Source organism: Ricinus communis, chromosome 3, assembly GCF_019578655.1.
Source record: "Ricinus communis isolate WT05 ecotype wild-type chromosome 3, ASM1957865v1, whole genome shotgun sequence".
NCBI lineage: Eukaryota > Viridiplantae > Streptophyta > Magnoliopsida > Malpighiales > Euphorbiaceae > Ricinus > Ricinus communis.
In genome coordinates, this window is record NC_063258.1 from 33202686 (window position 1) to 33223128 (window position 20443).

The window sequence follows — 20443 nt, forward strand, 5'->3', positions numbered from 1 at the left end:
AATCTCTTCTGATGAAAATCTTCTTTGATAGGGATCTTCTTTGAGGTTTTTTTAAAAATCGTCTAGAGCTTTTTCATGGGAAATCTTCTCTCCAAAGATCTCTAAACTTACCATAAAAAGAATCCATAGCCTAATGAATAACTACAACGTTTGTAAGATCCCTACCTCAAATACATAAGAAAATAGATTAAGATGGAGTGAATATCTATTGTTTAATTAACTGATCTTTATCAAAGACCGGTTTGAATCATAATCAGACGAGCTCTTATTCTCGCGGGGTGATATATTTAGGCGAGATCGTATCAATACCCTACGTTGGATAACAAGGATGTACCACTGTAGATGCAACAACTGACAGATACATGTATGCATGTACCACTCTTCTGCAGAATATACAATTTGTATTGTATGTTCCCTTTATCTTTCTTTATAATACATACAATTCTTCCTTCCTTATCCCTCTTTCGCTCCTTTTGAAATTTTTCTTCTAAACTCCCATCTCCACACACAATATTATTTGCAGTTTCGTTTGATGTGGAACTACAAAGGCCATTGAGCAACGTTTACTATGTCAGTCGCATCCCATCATATGTATCATTGGATTCAGATGGAATATCTATTGAAGAAGATCCCATCGGGTTGATTGAAGACTATGGCTATGCTCATTTTTATTTTCTCGGCCTTTATAACGCATCCAAGAAGGTCAATATTTACTGCAAGACCTGTTGTTTCGTGTCTTTCCTTAGTCTGCTATAGTAATTGGAAGGATCTTAGTTTTGATTTTATATTGATAATAGTGATTAAGTTGTGTCCAATAACTTATATAATATGTGTCAAATATTTCAATTATATTTATGAGGTTTGGAATTTAGATGCTTAGGCATTATTTAGGGTGTATTGGGTGAGCCTTTCGGCTTGGGTAGCATGTGTCTTAATTTCAAAATTCTTCCCATTTAATTAAATAAAAAGTAGCATTATTATAAAAGAGAGGAAAACTATAACTTTTGGCACATGAAGAATGAAACTATGTTGTATCCAAAGATGCTAGAAAGGTGATTCTGTTTTGTTTGATCCTTTATTACTTGATGTTTGTATGTATATGTATATATATATATGGACTAAAAAAAACTATGTCTTTCAGATATTAGTTTCTAAACTTGTTGGCATAGTATATACTGATAGGGTTAAGAATAGATATTGGTGATTCCCGTATGAACTTAATAACCATATTGAAATGTATTAAGACTGAAATAATTAAAAAATTTTATAACCGAATTGAATTGATTCGAAAATATTTTATTATTACAGTATGGTATTGGTTCTTTAGTCATAACCGTATCAGAATTGAGCCGTTTTATACTGATCCGGACTAAATTATAGATTCGAATTTTTTACATATATTTATTAATAATTATATATATTATATAAATAATACATGTAAAATATTAACTATACTACAATATAGTTTATATTTTATAAAATACCTATAATATATAAAATATTTGTTGTACAGTGTATACTATATTATTAATTTACTATATACTTAAGTGTTAATTTCTTTTTTACTAATATTATCTACTGCAACAGCCAACTGCATGTCTCAAATCTCAATTTATATGTCTATTCTCTCACATTTAGCTCTCGATTTACAAATTTTAAGCCAGCCGCATCTCTCACACCTAAAATTGGACTTATATTTTAGTGCTATATAAAATTTATAATTTTTTATTTTAATGTTAGTCATCTGCAAAATATTATTATGCCAGCAATAACAAATATTTTAATAGTTTATATTTGATATTAAATTACTATATTTGAAAGTGGACTAAAATTGTAAAATAAATTATTCAATAATGTGATTGTAATTCTACTTAATTCCAATTCTTATTTAGATGTCAATCGTATTTTTTTAATATATTTAATTAAAGGTAAAATTTAAAATTGTATTTTTTTAAATATTAGTATAAAAAATAGTACAAAATCGAAAAAATTAGTTCAATACGGTATATGATGCAATTTATGTTTAATATTGTACTTGTATTTTAAATTTTTAAAAAATTAAAATTGTTAAATTAAATAACGAATTGGACGGATTCGTGATGTAACACTGTATAACTTATAGAGTGCTCTCCTAGTCGTGCCTTCACCGCCCAACTTACAAAAGCTTACAATGAGCTGAAAACGACTGAGACGGATGTTTGGTAATTATATTGGTGTCCAAAGATAAAGATGTTAAAGAATTCAATATGAACATGGGTGGCTATCCCGTATGAGGACAGGACTTGTGTAGGATGCTCAACATAAAACGGATTCCAGCTCTGGTGATAATTGGAGAGGACGGGAGGACTATAAGCACATATGGAAAGGGCATGATTCCAGTGTATGGCGCCAAGGGATTCCCATTCCCGGAATGGAGGGTTGCAGAGATAGAAGCAGCCATACTTTTGAGGAGATGCTGGATCCTTTGCGCTTAAGTGCTCAGAGTAGAGGCAGAAAGAGAGGTCGGATCTTGGGAATGTGAGCTAAACAGATTGAGAGCAGTTGCCGAAGAAAACATGCATCTAACATTGCTATGTCTTTGTAGAGGTAGTAGATTGATGAGTTGTGCCATTGTTCACTGCTATCAACACAAGCGTTGATTTGATCATATATTGTTATGGTTGGTTTTCTCGCAGACTGATTCAAATATATCTTATGTAAGCTCAAGAAGATCTTCACACATTTTGGAATTGCAGTGATGAGCTCAAAATCAAATGTATGCAAAAGCTTTCTTATTTCCAGCATCATGGACCTGGATTGTTTTTTTTCCTTATCAACTTCTCTCTGTAATGAATTAGCCAAAAACTCGTATTTGATTTTGCTAATTTTAGGAGAGGCTACTTACCGGTCCGTACAATAGTATCATCAGAACAGCAATGCTATCTGAATATGAATGTGTGTCGGCTTTACAGTGCCAATTCCATTTTGGGATCTAAAATTGTTGAAGAGATGGACGCCCATCACATCCTCCTCAAAACTTCTTCTCTTTTATCCTACAAAAATTACTAATTATCTATATTTTTCATTAAGTTGTCATTAAATATATCCAGTTTAATATTTCTTAAAATTTTTACATATAAATATATTTTTGAAAATAAAAACAACACAATATATGAATATGAATAGATAACTTGTTAAATTAAATTTATAGTAAACAAGATCAAAGTGATTCCCATTTTCATTACACAGGCATATAAGGTATTATCTCTCTCTTTAAAACACAACAATTAAAATCATCTATTTTTCACTTCTAACATTGTTTCTCTTTATTAAGAAATTCAATTTTAGCGTTATACAAAAAACAAATGAATATTCAGCAACTCATTTCTAAGCTAACCCTTTTTTTTTTTTTCTTATTCTATATCTCAAGTTGAAATTATTGAAATTCTTTCTATAAACTAATTAATTTCCTGTAAGAAATTTTATAACTATAAAAATATTATAATTTAATAAATATTTAAATAATAATTTATTTTAACTTAATATTATTTTATCAATAAAATAATAACGATACTGGATAAAATAATTAATAATTTATTATAATAATATATAAAATTAATAAAATTGCAAAGCCTACTGAGGATTATCGCATAATAGGAAGGATGTTGGTAATAATAAAAAAAAAAGAAAACAGTAATAAAATTTTGTATGAAAAACATTTTTGTAAGAAAAATAAAAATAAAAATGAAACAGAATATATGTAAAGCGAGTGAAGACTAACATGCGTAGTCGCGAGTGAGCGTTGGAACGGTCAGAATAAAAAACGAGGCTTTGGAAAAAAAATGAAAAACAAAGACTGCTTCTCTCTGGTCTTTGCTCTTGGTCTTCAGCGGATTGCTTCGTGATCTTTGGGTTTGGTTCAGTTTATACTTTCCAATAATTTTGTATCTATTCTATAATCAGGTAAATCCTTTTTCTTTTCCCTCTCTTCTTTTTTTACAAATTTGCGCTGTTCCTTGTGCATTTAAATCCATCGATTTTCTTTTTGTGATTTTGATACTCTACTTTGACCTGTCTACCTGATCTATAACTATAAACTCGTGTTTTCTTGGATTTTAGGCTCTGCAGTATGCTAGTAATATTTGCTGCTCTCTGTTTCCTTCTTGTGTTGGATGATCTTAATTTTTATACGCTTCTGTATTTTATTTTATTTTATCTATTCTGATATTTCTTTTTAGAAAGCCGCCAATTCCAAATATTACTACACTTTAGTTTCTGTTAATAACTAAGAGATTTATTTTATTCAACTGTCACTGACAGTTTAATTTCTACCTTTTTTATATTTATATTTTAGTTTGTGCGTTCTTCTAAGGGTTTCTAATTGTGATGCTTGTTTCCTGTTACAGCCCCGAAGATGTTGATCAAACTGTAGCTTCAAATGCATCCGGAGCTTTGTGGATTCCAATAATTTCATCTCCATAATTTGTTATTAATTACAAAGTATGGGGTCAAAGCTATTGTGTTTCTTATTTGGGCTCCTTATATTATCACTTTCTTTTTAAATCCGTTTCGCAGTTATTTCATTCCTTATTATAAATATTTCAGCTGATATGCCCTGCAAATATTAAGTTCGCTGGTCGTTTATTAATGCATGATCCATCTCAACTGTAGTGTTTGGAAAGTCTAAAATTGGAAGAATCAATTTAATTGAATCCTATTAATCAGCTCTCATGTTTGGAAAGCTCATAGTTCATAGAATTCATTTATTACAACTTAATAAAACGACGCATTTTGAGAGAAACAAAAACGTGCTACAAGCTACATGATTTTTCATGAATTCCTTCACATGATAATTAGTTTCCTTAAATGCCAAGCTGGTATATTCAGTCCTGTGCCTTTGTTACAGTTATTTTCATTTTGACCATTTGTACCACATGTTTGCGCGAGTAGTGTTCCCAAGTTGGCTGGTTCCTGATTGTCTTAATTTATGACTGGTGATCCTAATCCTCATTTGTCATGTTGTTGCTCCGTAAGGTATCCAGAGTTGAAAATTTAGGATCAGGTGTATTGGCTTATATGAAGTGAAAAGAGTCATGGATTTTGCTCTAATAAATGAGTCATTGGACCAGTTTCCTCAGGGAGCATTGATTATTTTTCACTATCGTATCATGTTAATAATGACTTACAAAGTTCTCATATATATTTGATTTTAGGGCATGCACTGTATTAGTTGGCACCTCTAGATGAGCTTTGAGGAATTTTGGATAAGAATAATTGCGTCTCTCTGATTTTATTTTGAGGAGATCCATTCATGATCAGGAAAATGGTGGAAGGGCCAAAATTTACAGGACTTGTAGGCGGAAGTGATGACAATGTCAACTACTATGATTTCACACAAGGCTTCTACCAAAAACTCGGTGAGGGAACAAACATGTCCATTGACAGTTTACAAACTAGCAACGCTGGTGGGTCCGTGTCGATGTCAGTGGATAATAGTAGTGTGGGGTCCAGTGATTCTCTTACCCACATCTTAAGCCACCCAGGTTTAAAACCTGTCAGCCACCACAACTACAGTGTCTCAGTGGGACAGAGTGTGTTTCGTCCGAGGAAGGTGACCCATGCCCTAAATGAGGATGCATTAGCACAAGCATTGATGGATAGTCGGTATCAAACTGAGGGATTGGATAATTATGATGATTGGACAATTGATTTGAGAAAACTCAATATGGGAACAGCATTTGCCCAAGGTGCTTTTGGAAAGTTGTATAGAGGAGCATATAATGGCGAGGATGTTGCAATAAAGATATTGGAGAGGCCAGAGAATTGCCATGAGAAGGCACAGGTGATGGAGCAGCAGTTTCAGCAGGAAGTCATGATGCTTGCAACTTTGAAGCATCCCAACATTGTGCGCTTTATTGGGGCATGCCGCAAGCCCATGGTTTGGTGTATTGTGACAGAGTATGCCAAGGGAGGGTCAGTAAGGCAGGCTTTGACAAGGAGACAGAATCGGGCAGTGCCATTGAAATTGGCAGTTAAGCAGGCATTGGATGTTGCAAGGGGAATGGCTTATGTTCATGGTCTTGGGTTTATACACCGGGATTTGAAGTCAGATAACCTTCTGATTTCTGCTGATAAGTCAATAAAAATTGCAGATTTTGGTGTTGCACGGATTGAGGTGCAGACTGAGGGAATGACACCGGAAACAGGGACATACCGTTGGATGGCTCCGTAAGTCTCCAGATATTTTTAGCATTTAGGCTCCTTTCTTTTATGTTAATCTATTATTAGTGTTCATATTTTTGGTGTAGCCTTTTAAATTTTCCCCTCTAATTCCTAGCATGATTTATAAATATTTCCACACATATTGTTCCCTTTTAGTGGTTCATAAATGTGTCTTAGAATGAAAGGTGGTAGTTATTTAGTCTTCATGAAATTCTTTTTTTATACACCATTGTTTGGAATTCTCATACAACTAATGGCAATTCAAATGAGAAAGATGCTGGGTACTGACCTGTCTGTGCACTTATGTATACATTTTTTTATTTGTTTGGGGCTTATGCTTCTTTCTCAACTCTTTGCAATTTGTGAGGTTGCAAAGAGATGGAAAAAACGTTGTTTTGAAATATGAGCAACTTTTACTTGTTTGGAAGAGAGATGGAAGTAGAGGGAAGGAATATGAAAGGAGGAGATTCCTTCCTTGCAAATAGTTGTTCTGTTTTATTTCCTCCCATATTCTTCTTGAATGCATACATAATAAGTGAAATTAATTTTCTTTTCCTCTATTTTTCATTTTCTTGTTGTCCTCTCATCTTTTTGTTCCCAAGTATTAAGTCAAAGATTTTTCTTACCCTCTTAGAGTATGGCACTTTCCAATTGATTGTTGGGAAATGAGGATGGAAGTGTTTTGGACGGAATGTTACAGCTCATTATTACAACCTTTCTCTCAAACTTGAGTATTGGGACTTGCTCTAACAGAGGAATAAAAACCTTAATAAGTAGCTTTAACAAGCATATCCAGTCTTTTATGTGTTTATGTTATAAAAACTTAATAAGGGACTTTGTCTTTCAATTGATTTCCTAAGCCTTATCCTAGGTTAACCTTCCTTACCTCTTTAATGCTGTAAAAAATGATTGCAAATTTAACGGATTTCTCGGCTTCGACTTTCTTTGGGAGGAGGTACATTTGTGGTGGAGTGGTCATTGCTTGATAGTGGTTTTCTTGTGAGCTAAAGAGATTTTAAAGAAATAAGTTATCGATGTATGGAAGTGCTATGAACATGTTCAGGCGACATGGTTTGAGATCATTCATTGCATATTAAAAGATTTCCGTTCTTTTATGCTCTCTCAATCTCTATTTTACTTTTAAAGTTTTTCTTCTTTTCGATTCCCTTGGAGTGTGTACTCTATTTAGTTATTATAATAATCGTGTTTCCCATTTTGATTGATGAATACAAATTTGACCTCATTGAAAAATAGTTTCTGAGTTATGGCAATGCTGCTCTTTGAATTTTACATTAATTCACGTATTAACGCCTTATGTTACTTGCAAATATTTAAGTTGATTTGGCCTGTTTTTTCCCTTGGAAAAACACAAACCAGGGATTGCAATTATAGAAGACTTTCAGTAGCCTATACAGCATAAACTCCTAGTACCTGAAAATAAAGAATTAAGCATTTTTTATTGTCACCCTAGTTGTCCTGAAATTTCATTGTCTCTAGGTCCTGCAACGTCTGGTGGACTATTTTCTAAATATGGAATGAAGGAATTGAAGTTAGTTATAGGTGACATAAGGAATGTGTCCTATGATTTTTATTTTTCTTAAAGTTTGAATTCAAAAATCTGTTTAAAATGTTGCAGAGTTCTCTGGTAGCTGTTCAATGGAACTTGTAAATAGGAATATATGTCAGGGCCAACAATTAATTAGGAAAGTTCCTGGTTTCTTAGAACTAATTGTTTCTTGTTTGTAATCCTGTGTCTTGCAAATGGTTTATTGTGGGTAAGACGGGATCAAGAGGAGATAACAGGTCAATTTGCAGAGGGATGCTGTTGGTTCACTCGTTTCTATTTCGTATTGTTGAAGTTTCTTCTCTGTTGTATGGCTGCCTTTGGAAATCTTGGCTGTAAGTTGCTGTTGTATTTTGTGTTTAATGTTGCGGTTTGTGGTGGCAGGGAGATGATTCAACATAGACCTTATACGCAGAAGGTGGATGTATATAGCTTTGGGATTGTACTTTGGGAGCTGATAACAGGGTTGCTTCCCTTCCAGAACATGTCAGCAGTGCAGGCTGCATTTGCTGTGGTTAACAAAGGTGTAAGGCCGGTCATCCCACACGACTGTCTACCTGTGCTGAGTGAGATCATGACTCGGTGCTGGGACACAAATCCTGAAGTCCGTCCCCCATTCACTGAGATTGTCAGGATGCTTGAGAATGCTGAATCTGAGATTATGAATACTGTGCGCAAGGCACGTTTCCGATGTTGCATTAGCCAACCCATGACAGTTGACTGATCTGGATCCAGAATATAATAGTGTGAAAAAGAGAGAGAAGCCTGAAGAATATAAAACTGAAGTAATATGAAAGTATAAGCATGTAATTTTTAATTTGGGTATTATTTGAAGATAGGGAGAAGTTAACCATGGAGACGTTGGTAGTGAATTTGTAATGGAGTAGCAATTGAATGTGGGGGTGGAGGGAAGGGTGGTTTGGTTAGTTGTAGTGGTTAACATTTTATATTTCATACAATCTGTAGCAAATATATGGGATCTGCCGCTTACAAAGTTGTGGAGTGTTCTTGTTTCATATTACAAATTACAATTTACAAAAAATTTGAAAAATTGGAGGTTATCTGATATTTGCTCAAAGGCTACTTACTTGCTTTTGGTGCCCATTAGATGCCCAATTTTATTGATGTATTATCATTTAGGTCTGAATCTTATATGGTAACTGATAAATTAATATCTAAGATGGAAAAATGGTCAGGCAAGTAGTGAAAGAAAACTAAACTTTGAGAAGGAAAAATGGAAAGAAAGAAAAGAAGGATTAGAGATAGTTCATCGCATTATTATTGTTGGACGGAAGAGAAAGCCTAAAAAAGAATTACTGAACAAATGTGTAGATTGTAACGAGAGAGGGAAGCACTTGCAACAGTCGCAATAAGAACGCTTCCGTCAATCTTCGTCTTTATTCAATTCTTTCGTTTGTTCTTTTCTTCTTCTTCTTCTTACTTTCTAACCTTCGATTGCAAATAATCAATTTTTTCTCTTTTTTTTTTTTTTTTTGAAAAAAAGGATCAGAGCATTTCATATCGATTTTGTATAGGAATCGATTTTGTTGCTTTTACTTTTCTTTTTCTCCGCTGTTTGCGAGGTGTGCTTTTGATTCATTACGTTGTGAATATGATCGCCTACTTTGACTCTTTTACCATTGCAAAAAACCTAATCTATATCTATGTAAGATTGATTTCTTTTTCTGGATTTTGGGCTTTCATGTTAACATGTTTATCTCTGCCTTTTCTTCTCCTTAATTGTTCCATTTATTGTTGAGAGGCTAACCACTTGTAGTTTATGGATATTAATTACCAAGTATGAGCTTCTTACATTGAATTGGCATGCATTGAGAATTAAAATATCATTTATCAATTGTACTTGTGTGCTACTTTCTGTGTTTCTCAAAGGATTTATGATCCTGATGATGACCCAACTGTGGCTTCAAATGCATCCAACGCTTCTTGGATCCCTACAATTCCATCTCTTTAGTTTGTTATAATTGCATGGGTGGCACCTCATTATAGAATCAATACTTAGTTCTTATCTTTCTTAGTTCGCCTCCTATTTTAACACTACTTATAGGGCAGCTACAAAATGCTTCTGTTAGTTATAGAATTTTTATATTCATATTACCCGGCCTTTTCAACGATATGGCAAAATGTTTGATATATCCTAACAAGTTCCTGTAAATGCCAAACCAGTGCCTTTGTTAATAGTTTCTTCCTTTTGACCATCGTTATCCTTCATTTGTGCTGATATGCGTTCTGTAGTTGGCTGCTTCTTAATAATCTTCATTGTCGTCTTGTTTCACCCTCTAAGATCCTCAGCATTGAGATTCTAAGATTAAGTGTATTGACTTACATGAAGTCAGAGTGTCATAGTCAGTGTAACTGCCGGCACGTGGAGAGTTTATGATTATCCACTGTCATTTCCACATTCATTATGACTTACAAATTTCTCATTCGTGTTGGTTTTTAGGGCACATGGACTTGGCACCGCCAACCAGGATTGAGGATTTCTGGATAAGAATAATTGTGTTTCTGTGATTTATTTGACGCATTTAATTCAAGTTAGGAAACTGGTGGAAGGGCCAATTTACAGGACTCATACAAGTAAATAATGTTAACGGCAACAATTACTATGATTTCACACAAGAGTTTTACCAAAAACTCGGTGAGAGTGAGGGAACAACTATGTCCATTGACAATTTACAGACTAGCAATGCCAATGGATCTGTGTCAATGTCAGTGGAAAATAGTAGTGTGTCCAACAATTCTCTAACCCACCCAGGTTTGAAACCCGTTAGTCGTCATCACAACTAGAGTGTCTCAGTGTGGCACAGTGTCTTTCATCCAAAAAAGATGACCCATGTGCTAAATGAGGATGCATTAGCACAATCTTGATGGATAGCTGGTTTCCAACTGAGGGATTTGAGAATTACTAGGAACGGACAATTGATTTAAGAAAACTCATAATGGGCACAGCCTTTGTCTAAGCTGCGGCCGATAAGTTGTATAGAGGAACATATAATGGGGGGAATGTTGCAATAAAGATATTGGAGAGGCCAGAAAATAGCCCAGTGAAAGCACAGGTGATGGAGTAGCAGTTTCAGTAGGAAGTCATGATGCTTGCAACATTAAAGCACCCTAACATTGTGCATTTTGTCAGTGCATGCCGTAGGTCCATAGTTTGGTATATTGTGACAGTGTATGCAAAGGGAGGGTCTGTATGGCAGTGTCTAATAAGGAGGCAGAATCAGGCTGTGCCATTGAAATTGGCAGTTAAGCAGGCATGGGATGTTTCAAGGGGAATGACATATGTTCATGGGCTAGGTCTATAGACAAGGACCTGAAGTCAGATAACCTTCTGATTTCTTCTGATAAGTCAATAAAAGTTGCAGATTTTGGTGTCGCAAGGGTTGAGGTGCAGACTGAGGGAATGACACCAGAAACAGGGACATACTGTTGGATGGCTCCGTAAGTCTCTTGACCCTTTTATGCATTTAGCTTTCTTCCATTTTCATTAATCTATAATCTTTAATTGCCAGAAAACCTTTTAAATATGCCTCTAGTTTCCTAAGGTGATTCATAAGTATTTTATTCTCATTTCATTTTTTGCTGTTTCATAAATCTATCTCTGCATGCAAGGGACTAGTAATAAATTCTTTAGGAAATTTGGTTGTCCATATTGTTTGCAATTGTCACATAAATAAAGGGAATTCGCATGAGAAAGATGTGGAGGAGTAACATTTTGGTTTTCTTATGTATACCTTGCTTATATTTGAAACTTGTCCATGTCCCTTGATCTCTTGTTATTTTGAAGCAGTATAGAGAGAGAGAGAGAGAGAGAGAGAGAGAGAATTTGGGCATGAGAATATTAACAAGTGGTGCATGTGCTTTTTCTGGGGAAAGGATAGAAATAGGAGAAGAGAACCGAATAGAGTTTTCGATCTTGACCCACCATAACTTTTGTCAAACCTGGGTGAGATGGGGGTGAAAATAAGTAAGCTTATCCATCTGACACTAATGTTATAATTTGTATATGAAATATATAAAGGACATCATTGTAAGTTTGCCAATATTTTCTTCTATCCAACCAAAAGGAGCTCTAATAGTTGGCATCGCCACAATTTAGTTTCCTTTTTTTTTCCTTGCCTCCAATTTCAGCCTCCCATCTTTTTGTTCCTGAATATAAAATTAGTAATATTTTAATTCTCTTTGCGGGAATGGTACGAGTTATGAAACCATATATTGAGTGATGGAAAAAGTGCATTTGGATGATTGTATCAAGAATACTTGAAAGTTACAACTCATTGTTGAAACCTCCTCTATCAGATTGTATAAGGGCCTGCTCTAGCAAAGGATGAAATATCTTAAGAAGTAACTTTTCCATTCCTAGGTGGAAAACTTGTCCATTGGCATGTATATCTGGTCTTTTATAGTATATAAGGGACTCTACCTTTCATTTGTATCCGTAAGCTTTATCCTAGGTTAAACTTCATGACCCCTATTAATGTTATTTGTAACTAACTAATGCCTGCAAATTTAGCAGATTCATTGGCTGTTGTTTTAGGGTGAGATTTGGTAGTGGGGTGTGGGAGGTGGAATTGGTTTTTCTGGCTATAGGAATTTGGTTCTTTGAATTATAACTTGGGGGCTCTGAATTACATGCACTGATTTGCAAGCATGATGAAGCATGTCTTTTATGAGTTCTGATGAGTAAAATCAGTACGCGAAGGCTTAAAAGAAACGTAGAAACTCAGAAGGAAATAATAAATAAGGCAATGAGTGCAAAATGGGTTATCTGCATGTTGTATTAAGTAAACCAGTCTGATCTCTTTAGTAAGATTCCAGAAAATATGTAAAATATTGTACTGAAACTTTCTCTTTACCATTTGATTCTCAGAGCTCAACCTTTCTGTGATATTTCTAGTCTTTTGCTATTTGTTTGACCTTTCTACTTCTTGCTCTTTTATGTTGAGAACTTTCTTCGTCAGTTCATCTTATTATGCCATTTCTATCTCTTTCTGTTGTGATAAAGGAAAATGTTATTGTCGATTATCTATTGTTGTGTTATGGTGTTATTCACTTTTACTGGTTTTGTCAATTAAAAACAAACCTCTTTGGCTCAGGCCTTATACTTCGAGGCAAGGAAGGAAGAGAATTTTAGCAATGCCTTATGATACCTTCTTCGTGCTTTTAGTTTGCCTCACTTTTGGACTATTTAGATTATGGCAGATGTACACTTGTGTGTTTAGCCAACAAAAGTTTTAATTAGTTAAATTTTCAAAATCGGTTCATAATCGAATGCAGAAAGTTAACCAAATTTTCCTTTTAGGAAGACTGGTGTACGTTTTGTTTTGGAAAGTTATTCTTAAGATAGTCCCTGTTCCCTTTGAGGTTCCTCATATTACACTAGTTCTTTTTTGTCTTTTTAATATTACAGTTTGTAATAATATATAAATCTCTCTAATTGACTAAAATAAGAAGTAAAGGCATAATTACCTTTTACCTTTCTGAGGTTTGCTATATTACACTAGTCAATCCCTCCTTTTTTTCAATATTGTACTAATGATATGCTAATTCCCCTTTACTTAATTTATTCATTAGTTTCGACCTGCTGGGATAATATTTTTTATTTTATTTTAATACTTATATTTTCAATTTATAACGCAATTTCTTCAAATGAAATTGTTGTAACGAACATTCTTCAATAAACTACTTAACTTTTTTTGTGGACGAAATAAACTACTTAAACTGTATTCATTAATGTTTATAATCTTAATTGAACTATTGAATTTATAGAAATAACTAAAATAGTGTAAATTAGCAATTGTTATATTAATATGGTTAAAAGTATAAACTTTTATAGTAATTAGTAAAATTATTATATATGTAAATTTATAATTGTATTTATTTTTATATAACATATAAGCTGAAGCAAAAAAAAAAAAAAACTCTGAAATAGGTTGGTATTTAAATATACTATTTTAATAAGAAATCTGAAATACCCACCTAAATGAATTTGCTTTTCACTTCAATTTAACAGCCAAAAACTAACAGAAAAACTAACTAAAGGGGAAATTAGTATATAATCATAACCATATGGGGCTTTTAGTAAAAAGTAAAGGAGTAATTTTCCTCAAGGGGGACTTAGTAATCATCCTTTTTTTTTTTTTTTTTTTACTTTAGTCAATTTGAGGACATTTTTATCATTTTATTTTAAACATAGCAGCAAAAGCTGACGGAAAAACTAATAGAAAGGGGAATTAGTAATTGTTACAAACTACATACGGGATTGAAAAGTAAGGAATTGATCAGTGTAATATGGCAAACTTCAAGGGGGAAACAGTAATTACCCCTTGTTTTAATGATATATTTATGTGCACCTGGACCTGTGCCAGTTTACAAAATTTACTCAATGCGAGACCCAAAACCTGCCAATTGTAGATTAGCTACTGGAGGAGAGGAACTTCCTAGGTTTTTCCAATTTGTTAATGGAGAGTCCTGTATATAGGCAATCATAGGTGCATCAAAACCTTGCCTCATAAAACTAGAGTAATAAATAACTCATTCATTGTGTGATATATCTCTGAAATGCTTGTAACTAAACCTAACGCGTAGAGCGTGGGACTTAAATAGAAGAACATTCATCTGGGTTATGACTAATTATGGACAAGATGTCTGCGATTGCAAGTGCTTTTGGCTGGCGATATCTTATCCGGCTGTCCTTTAGTGGAATTTTCCTAGCCGGAAAGTGAAATAGGTCTGTTACTAGTATTACAAACTTGTTTATGTTATATAGACTAGGCAAAACAGTCTTCCTGGTGTCTTAGAATTAGGTAATTTCTGATAGTGCGGGTTGTACATTGTTGGCCATTTTCTCCCATCGTTCAGTCTAAAACTTTGATTATGAAGCTTTATAGAATTATTATCAGCAGACAGGAATATCCATTTTGTACCTTGAATCTTGCTGTGGTTTCAATGAGCTTTGGTATCAACAGATATATTTTAAACTAACTGGTGTATTTCCAAAAACTGGTACTCTATGCTTTCTTGATCCATTTCCGGTTTGCCATGTGTTTCAACTTCTGTTGAGGTTTTATCTCTGTTCTATTTTTGCCTTTGGTAATCAGCAGTTTTCTGAATTTGAGCAGTAGTTGGTAGTCTATTTTGAAGGTGTGGACAGTATTCTATTTCATGTTTGTGCTGCACATTCATGTAGAGAGATGATTCAAACACAGGCCCTATATAGAAAAGGTGGATATGTATAGCTTCGGGAGCTGATAACAGGTTTGCTTCCTTCCAGAACATGACAGCAGTTCGGGCTGCATTTGCTGTGGGGAACAGGGGCGCAAGGCCAGTCATCCCAAATGATTGTCTGCGTGCAGTGAGATGAGATCATGAGCCGCTGCTGGGAGGCCAACCCTGATGTTCAGGAATGCTGAAACTGAGATAATGACTGCCGGTTCAGATGTTGCATGACTCGTCCCATGACAGTCCACAGATACGAGTGGAAGTAGATGATAGCTGAAAGATGTACGAAGAATGAACATGTTAGTGTATGTAGCATTTTCCAAGGTTGGAAGAGACTGGATTTTGTATTTTGGGTTGTGAGAGTAGCATATTTTTTGAAACTTGGTTTGCAATCCGGGGGGGAGGAAGCATTAAACTTCTCTTTTTATTCAGTAGCTAACGTATACATGAAGTGGTAAGTATTTGGCATTAGATTGTGAATATGGAAAATGAGAGTGAGAGTTGTGTATTTGATTACTGTGTTTTAAAAAGTTTTAACATTTATTTTTGGTGTAAATAAAATATTTGAGAAAATTGAAAAAGAGTTGGGGTGGGGAAACATAAATGGACAAAAAAATAAAAAAAAAAGAGAGGCAGACATACGCGCAATATTACAGGACATATGACTTTGACGAGAACAATAAGAAAAGAAAAGAAACAACGAAAAGAACACGTGTAGTGTAAGTAGAGCGAGTAAAGACAGTCGCGAGTAATGACTAGCAACGGTCACAATAAAAACGAGGCTTTGGAAAGTAAAATGAGAAACAAAGACTGCTTCCCCATCTTCTTCTTCTTCTTCTTCTTTGGATTGTTCCTTCTTCTTCTACCTTCGATTTCAGATTATATCTTTCTTCCCTTCTTCTTCTTTCTTTTCCTTTTTATTTACCGGTTCTGTTTATAATCAGGTATGCATTTCATTTCGATTTTGTCTTCGATTTGGATGAAATTTCATCCTTTTTCTTTTATCAAAATTTTCATTTATTAAGCTCTACCTGATTAGCCTTTCCGCCATATTCTTTTACTCTTTTGTGATTTTGATCGCCCTAATTTTGACTCTAACTCCCTGATCTATAATCTTTTGTTTTCTTAGGATTTTATACTTTTATCCTGATATTTGTATTTATATATAGGCAGCTTTCATTTTTCTACACTTGCCTACCTTTCTTGTTTTTCTATTTGGATTTTTCTGAGTAAAATATCAATCCCAATATTTATACAATTCAGTTTTTCCTTTTTCTTTCTTTCTTTTTATGTTAGTAAGAGCTTTGTTCCAAACAATAATATTTTTTCTAAAAAGAAAAATTTAAAATAAAAGGGAGCTTTACTTAATTGAACTAGCAATGAAAGCTTAATTTGAAGATTCTTGTATTAGTTTGTGGAGTTCTCAAAGGGCTTTGCTTTTTATTTTTTTTATGAATCTTTTGGTTTACATGATTTTAGGTTAACTATGACTTACAAAGTTCTCTTACATATTGGTTTTTTTAGGGCACTCCTTTTTCAGACTTTGAAGCCTCCAAATGACTTTGCTGAGTTTCGGATAAGGACGATTATAGTCTCTCTGTGATCTTCGTTTTACAAGTTCCATTCATGATTGGGAAGATGGTAGAAGGCCCTAAATTTACAGGAGCAAATATTAATAACGACAATGAAAACAATTACTATGATTTCACTCAAAGCTTCTACCAAAAACTTGGTGAGGGTACAAACATGTCCATTGACAGTTTACAGACCAGCAATGCTGGTGGCTCTGTCTCCATGTCAGTCGACAATAGTAGTGTGGGTTCCAGCGATTCTCTTACTCACATCTTGAGCCACCCAGGTTTAAAACCTGTTAACCACCACAACTACAGCGTTTCTGTTGGGCAGAGTGTTTTCCGTCCAGGGAAGGTCACCCATCCCCTTAATGATGATGCATTAGCACAAGCGTTGATGGATTCTAGGTATCCAACTGTGGGATTGGCGAACTATGATGAATGGACTATTGATTTGAGAAAACTCAGTATGGGCACAGCTTTTGCCCAAGGCGCTTTTGGAAAGTTGTATCGGGGAACTTATAATGGAGAGGATGTTGCAATAAAGATATTGGAGAGGCCAGAGAATAGCCCTGAGAAGGCACAAGTAATGGAGCAGCAGTTTCAGCAGGAAGTCATGATGCTGGCAACACTAAAGCACCCCAACATTGTTCGCTTTATTGGTGCATGCCGCAAGCCCATGGTCTGGTGTATTGTGACAGAATATGCCAAGGGAGGGTCTGTTCGGCAGTTTCTAGCAAAGAGGCAGAATCGGGCAGTGCCGTTGAAATTGGCAGTTAAGCAGGCATTAGATGTTGCAAGGGGAATGGCATATGTTCATGGACTTGGTTGTATACATCGAGATTTAAAGTCGGATAACCTTCTTATTTTTGCTGATAAGTCAATAAAAATTGCAGATTTTGGTGTTGCACGAATTGAGGTACAGACTGAGGGAATGACACCAGAAACAGGGACATACCGATGGATGGCCCCGTAAGTCTCTAACCCTTTCATGCATTTTGACTTCATTTTTTTCTTGAAGTTCTTTTTGGTCTCGATCTAATGTTAGTTCTTATTCTTCTGTTGTGGCCTTTTAATTTTTGTCCATTTAATTGCTTAAGGTGGTTGTTACACCCTCGTCTTTCCTTTTTCTGTCTCATAAATGAGTCTCAGTATGAAAGTAGTAACTTATAGATTTTCCAACCATTATTGGTTGTCCGTATCGTTGTTTGCAATTGTCGGTCAAGTAAAAAGAGTCTAAAAGAGAAATATGTGGGCAAGTAACTTGTTTATGTTCTTGTGTATAACTTGCTTGTATGTGGAGCTTGTGGATTCTCCTTAACTTTGTAATTTTGAAGGGGTACAAAGAGAGAAAGCTATTCTGGGGCGGAGAATATACAAAGAGAGAAAGCTATTCTGGGGAGGAGAATATGCAAAAGTGGCTAATTGTTCACTTGTTTCATCCCAAACTGGGGCGAAATTGGGACTGAGATTTAATGTTGCTATCCTAATATTCTAGATCTTAATTCTGTGTATGAGAAATTAGAATTAAAGCACTCTCTTGTACTTTGCATTAGTAAAAATTTTATTTTCTTGTTTGACGAATGATAGTAATCTTAAAATCTATGTTATTTTGGAAAAAGAGATGGAAAATTATGGAAGATTGCTTTAAGAATTCTAGAGTGTTGGAGCACCACTATTAAGGCCTCCTCTCTTTTATAGTGAGTAAAGCAACCTGTTCTAGCAGAGAGATGAAATTCCTTGACATCTAGACGTGAATTTAATAGCTGTAAGATATCATACTATGCCATGTTGTGATGGGAGAACTTCCTATTTACATCTCTCTCTGGTCTTTTAGTATTTTTTTATGGTGTAAAAAGTTTATCATAAGTCATAAGAGATCCTTATAACCAAAGAAAAGAAAATTTAAAATATGAGAGGAGATGGGAAAGGGTAAGGGAAAAGATAAGTTAAAATATGATTTTTATTTTTTGAATAGTACTAAAGTATTTGTATCTTTCCAATTTCAATTAATAGGATAAAGTTGAAACTATACTCATTATTAATTTGTGCAAGCAGAAAGGTGAAGATATCTTTTTTATTTTTTTTCTTTTTTGTTAGGTCTTGAGAAAATACAGATGCTGACCTTTAAAGCCAAAAAACTCTTTATGCCTGAAAATGAATAATTTAGCATTTACACTGTAACAGAAAAATAATATGACATGATTAATTTTCTCTCTTGTTGCAATATTCTGTTCATCACTTGCATTGGTTGGTTAATTGAGAACTTATTTTGCTCAGGCCTTGTGCTTGTTCAAACATTCCCAAGGAAGAAGGAGAACCTTAGCCATGCCTCCTTGTTTTTTCATTTAACTTTATAAGGGTTCTATTCTTCACTAATGTACTATGAAAATTTACTAGGTATCGAGTTGTAGAATTTAGCTATTAGGAATTTAAATTAATTAATCTTTAGAAAGTTGGAACCTTAACTTAAATCAGGAATGTAGGTGATTGGGTTTGCCTTTCAGTGAGGGGTGATCAAGCATGTACACGATGTATTCCTTTTTAACAATTTACTTTTGCTGGGCTGGAACCTGCTAGAATTAGCCTCAAACTTTTTTCATATTTTTCCAATTTCTGTTGGAGAACCCTCGAACCAGAAAGGCAATTATAGAAACTTCAAGACCATGTCTCACAGAATTGTGTTTGAGTGGTGGATTGAGGCCTTGCAAACGTGTCAGCATAACATTGTTGGAGCCAATTTGCTTTCTCCTGTCAATATGAAGATTTAGCCGGAACCTTTTCGTCTATGTCATAATGTCCTTTTGATATCTGTTTGGATTGCATCAGCTTCTGGAATTAAAAGAAATAGCCAAAATTGGCAGATAAAGAGTCTATTTGTAAAGTGGTATATGCTTGCCTGTTCCCTTTCTGCTATGCTAACTGCTGCTTTGATTTAGTGAAGTTTGTTCTCTAATCAATGTTTGCATTTGGTAAGTTTGGTCACTTGATTGGTTTCAGTAGTAGTCAATGGTCCTTTTAGTAGGTGTGGATTGTGGTGTGACAATGCTGTTTCAATTTTGCCTTGTCCATTCATGCAGAGAGATGATTCAGCATAGACCGTATACACAAAAGGTGGATGTTTATAGCTTTGGAATTGTGCTTTGGGAGCTGATAACAGGTATGCTTCCCTTTCAGAACATGACAGCAGTGCAGGCTGCATTTGCTGTGGTGAACAAGGGAGTAAGGCCAGTCATCCCAAATGACTGTCTGCCTGTACTAAGTGAGATCATGACTAGATGCTGGGACACCAATCCTGAAGTGCGCCCTCCTTTCAGTGATATTGTCAGGATGCTTGAGAATGCTGAGACTGAAATCATGACTACTGTGCGCAAGGCACGCTTCAGATGTTGTATGACCCAACCCATGACAGTTGACTGATTCAGAATATAAGAGTGAAAGATGATACGAAAGAAACCTGAAAAATATAAACTGAGGGCAGTAAGACTTGTGTGTTTGTGTATGTATCAGTTTTTCTTTTGTTACCTACGTTTTTTAAGATAGGGAGAAGTTAACCATTTAGACTGCTGGTTTCTGGCTTTTGGGTTGTCAATTGTAATGTGTAGCAATGCTGAAGGTTGTTTCCTAGTTCTAGCAGTTGCGGGAGCATTTAAATATCTTATTTCTGTAGCTAATATATATGGGGCCTGCAATTTACAATGTTGTTGATTGTTCTTGTTGCTTCATTTAAGAAATGCAGGCAGGTTGTTTCATATCAGAGACGGTCTGCAGATTGGAGCTTAAAATTGCGTTCTTGTATTTGCAGTGGCAAATATGTTTGTTTTTTTTTTTTTTAAAGAAATATAAATATTACAATGCATTTTCAGAT

The 20443-nt window shown here is 34.7% G+C and overlaps 3 protein-coding genes and 1 pseudogene across 5 annotated transcripts; all 4 read left to right on the forward strand.

The window, feature by feature from the left end:
* Window positions 1-342: 342 nt before the first annotated feature.
* On the forward strand, window positions 343-2879 carry LOC107261965 (probable nucleoredoxin 3). The gene is given in 4 exon segments (XM_025158931.2): window positions 343-364; window positions 524-745; window positions 2123-2188; window positions 2191-2879. Coding segments are annotated over 4 exon segments (594 nt in total). The 3' UTR covers window positions 2475-2879.
* An 885-nt stretch (window positions 2880-3764) lies between these two features.
* Window positions 3765-8816, forward strand: LOC8282100 (serine/threonine-protein kinase STY13). Of its 2 annotated transcripts, none has more exons than XM_015724662.3 (4): window positions 3765-3942; window positions 4386-4479; window positions 5193-6207; window positions 8150-8816. In XM_015724662.3, the coding sequence occupies exons 3-4, from the start codon at window positions 5291-5293 to the stop codon at window positions 8487-8489; spliced, it is 1257 nt and encodes a 418-aa protein (XP_015580148.1). In that variant the 5' UTR covers window positions 3765-3942; window positions 4386-4479; window positions 5193-5290; the 3' UTR covers window positions 8490-8816. The 2 variants fall into 2 exon arrangements, with proteins under 2 accessions (XP_015580148.1, XP_002528000.1); XM_002527954.4 differs by having other exon boundaries at window positions 5299-6207.
* Window positions 8817-10312: 1496 nt separating this feature from the next.
* LOC107261966 lies at window positions 10313-15475 on the forward strand (annotated as a pseudogene).
* A 330-nt stretch (window positions 15476-15805) lies between these two features.
* Window positions 15806-20332, forward strand: LOC8282101 (serine/threonine-protein kinase STY13). Of its 2 annotated transcripts, none has more exons than XM_048372062.1 (3): window positions 15806-15948; window positions 16529-17547; window positions 17913-18155. In XM_048372062.1, the coding sequence occupies exons 2-3, from the start codon at window positions 16631-16633 to the stop codon at window positions 17998-18000; spliced, it is 1005 nt and encodes a 334-aa protein (XP_048228019.1). In that variant the 5' UTR covers window positions 15806-15948; window positions 16529-16630; the 3' UTR covers window positions 18001-18155. The 2 variants fall into 2 exon arrangements, with proteins under 2 accessions (XP_048228019.1, XP_002528001.1); XM_002527955.4 differs by lacking the exon at window positions 17913-18155 and adding an exon at window positions 19656-20332 and having other exon boundaries at window positions 15812-15948.
* The last annotated feature ends 111 nt before the right edge of the window (window positions 20333-20443 follow it).

Excerpts from the sequence above, each read along its gene's own strand:
- LOC8282100 (XM_015724662.3), top strand. The coding sequence starts at position 5,291 with ATGATCAGGAAAATGGTGGAAGGGCCAAAATTTACAGGACTTGTAGGC. Across the intron at positions 6,208-8,149 it reads ACATACCGTTGGATGGCTCC|GGAGATGATTCAACATAGAC; the intron begins GTAAGTCTCCAG and ends TTGTGGTGGCAG.
- LOC8282101 (XM_002527955.4), top strand. The coding sequence starts at position 16,631 with ATGATTGGGAAGATGGTAGAAGGCCCTAAATTTACAGGAGCAAATATT. Across the intron at positions 17,548-19,655 it reads ACATACCGATGGATGGCCCC|AGAGATGATTCAGCATAGAC; the intron begins GTAAGTCTCTAA and ends CCATTCATGCAG.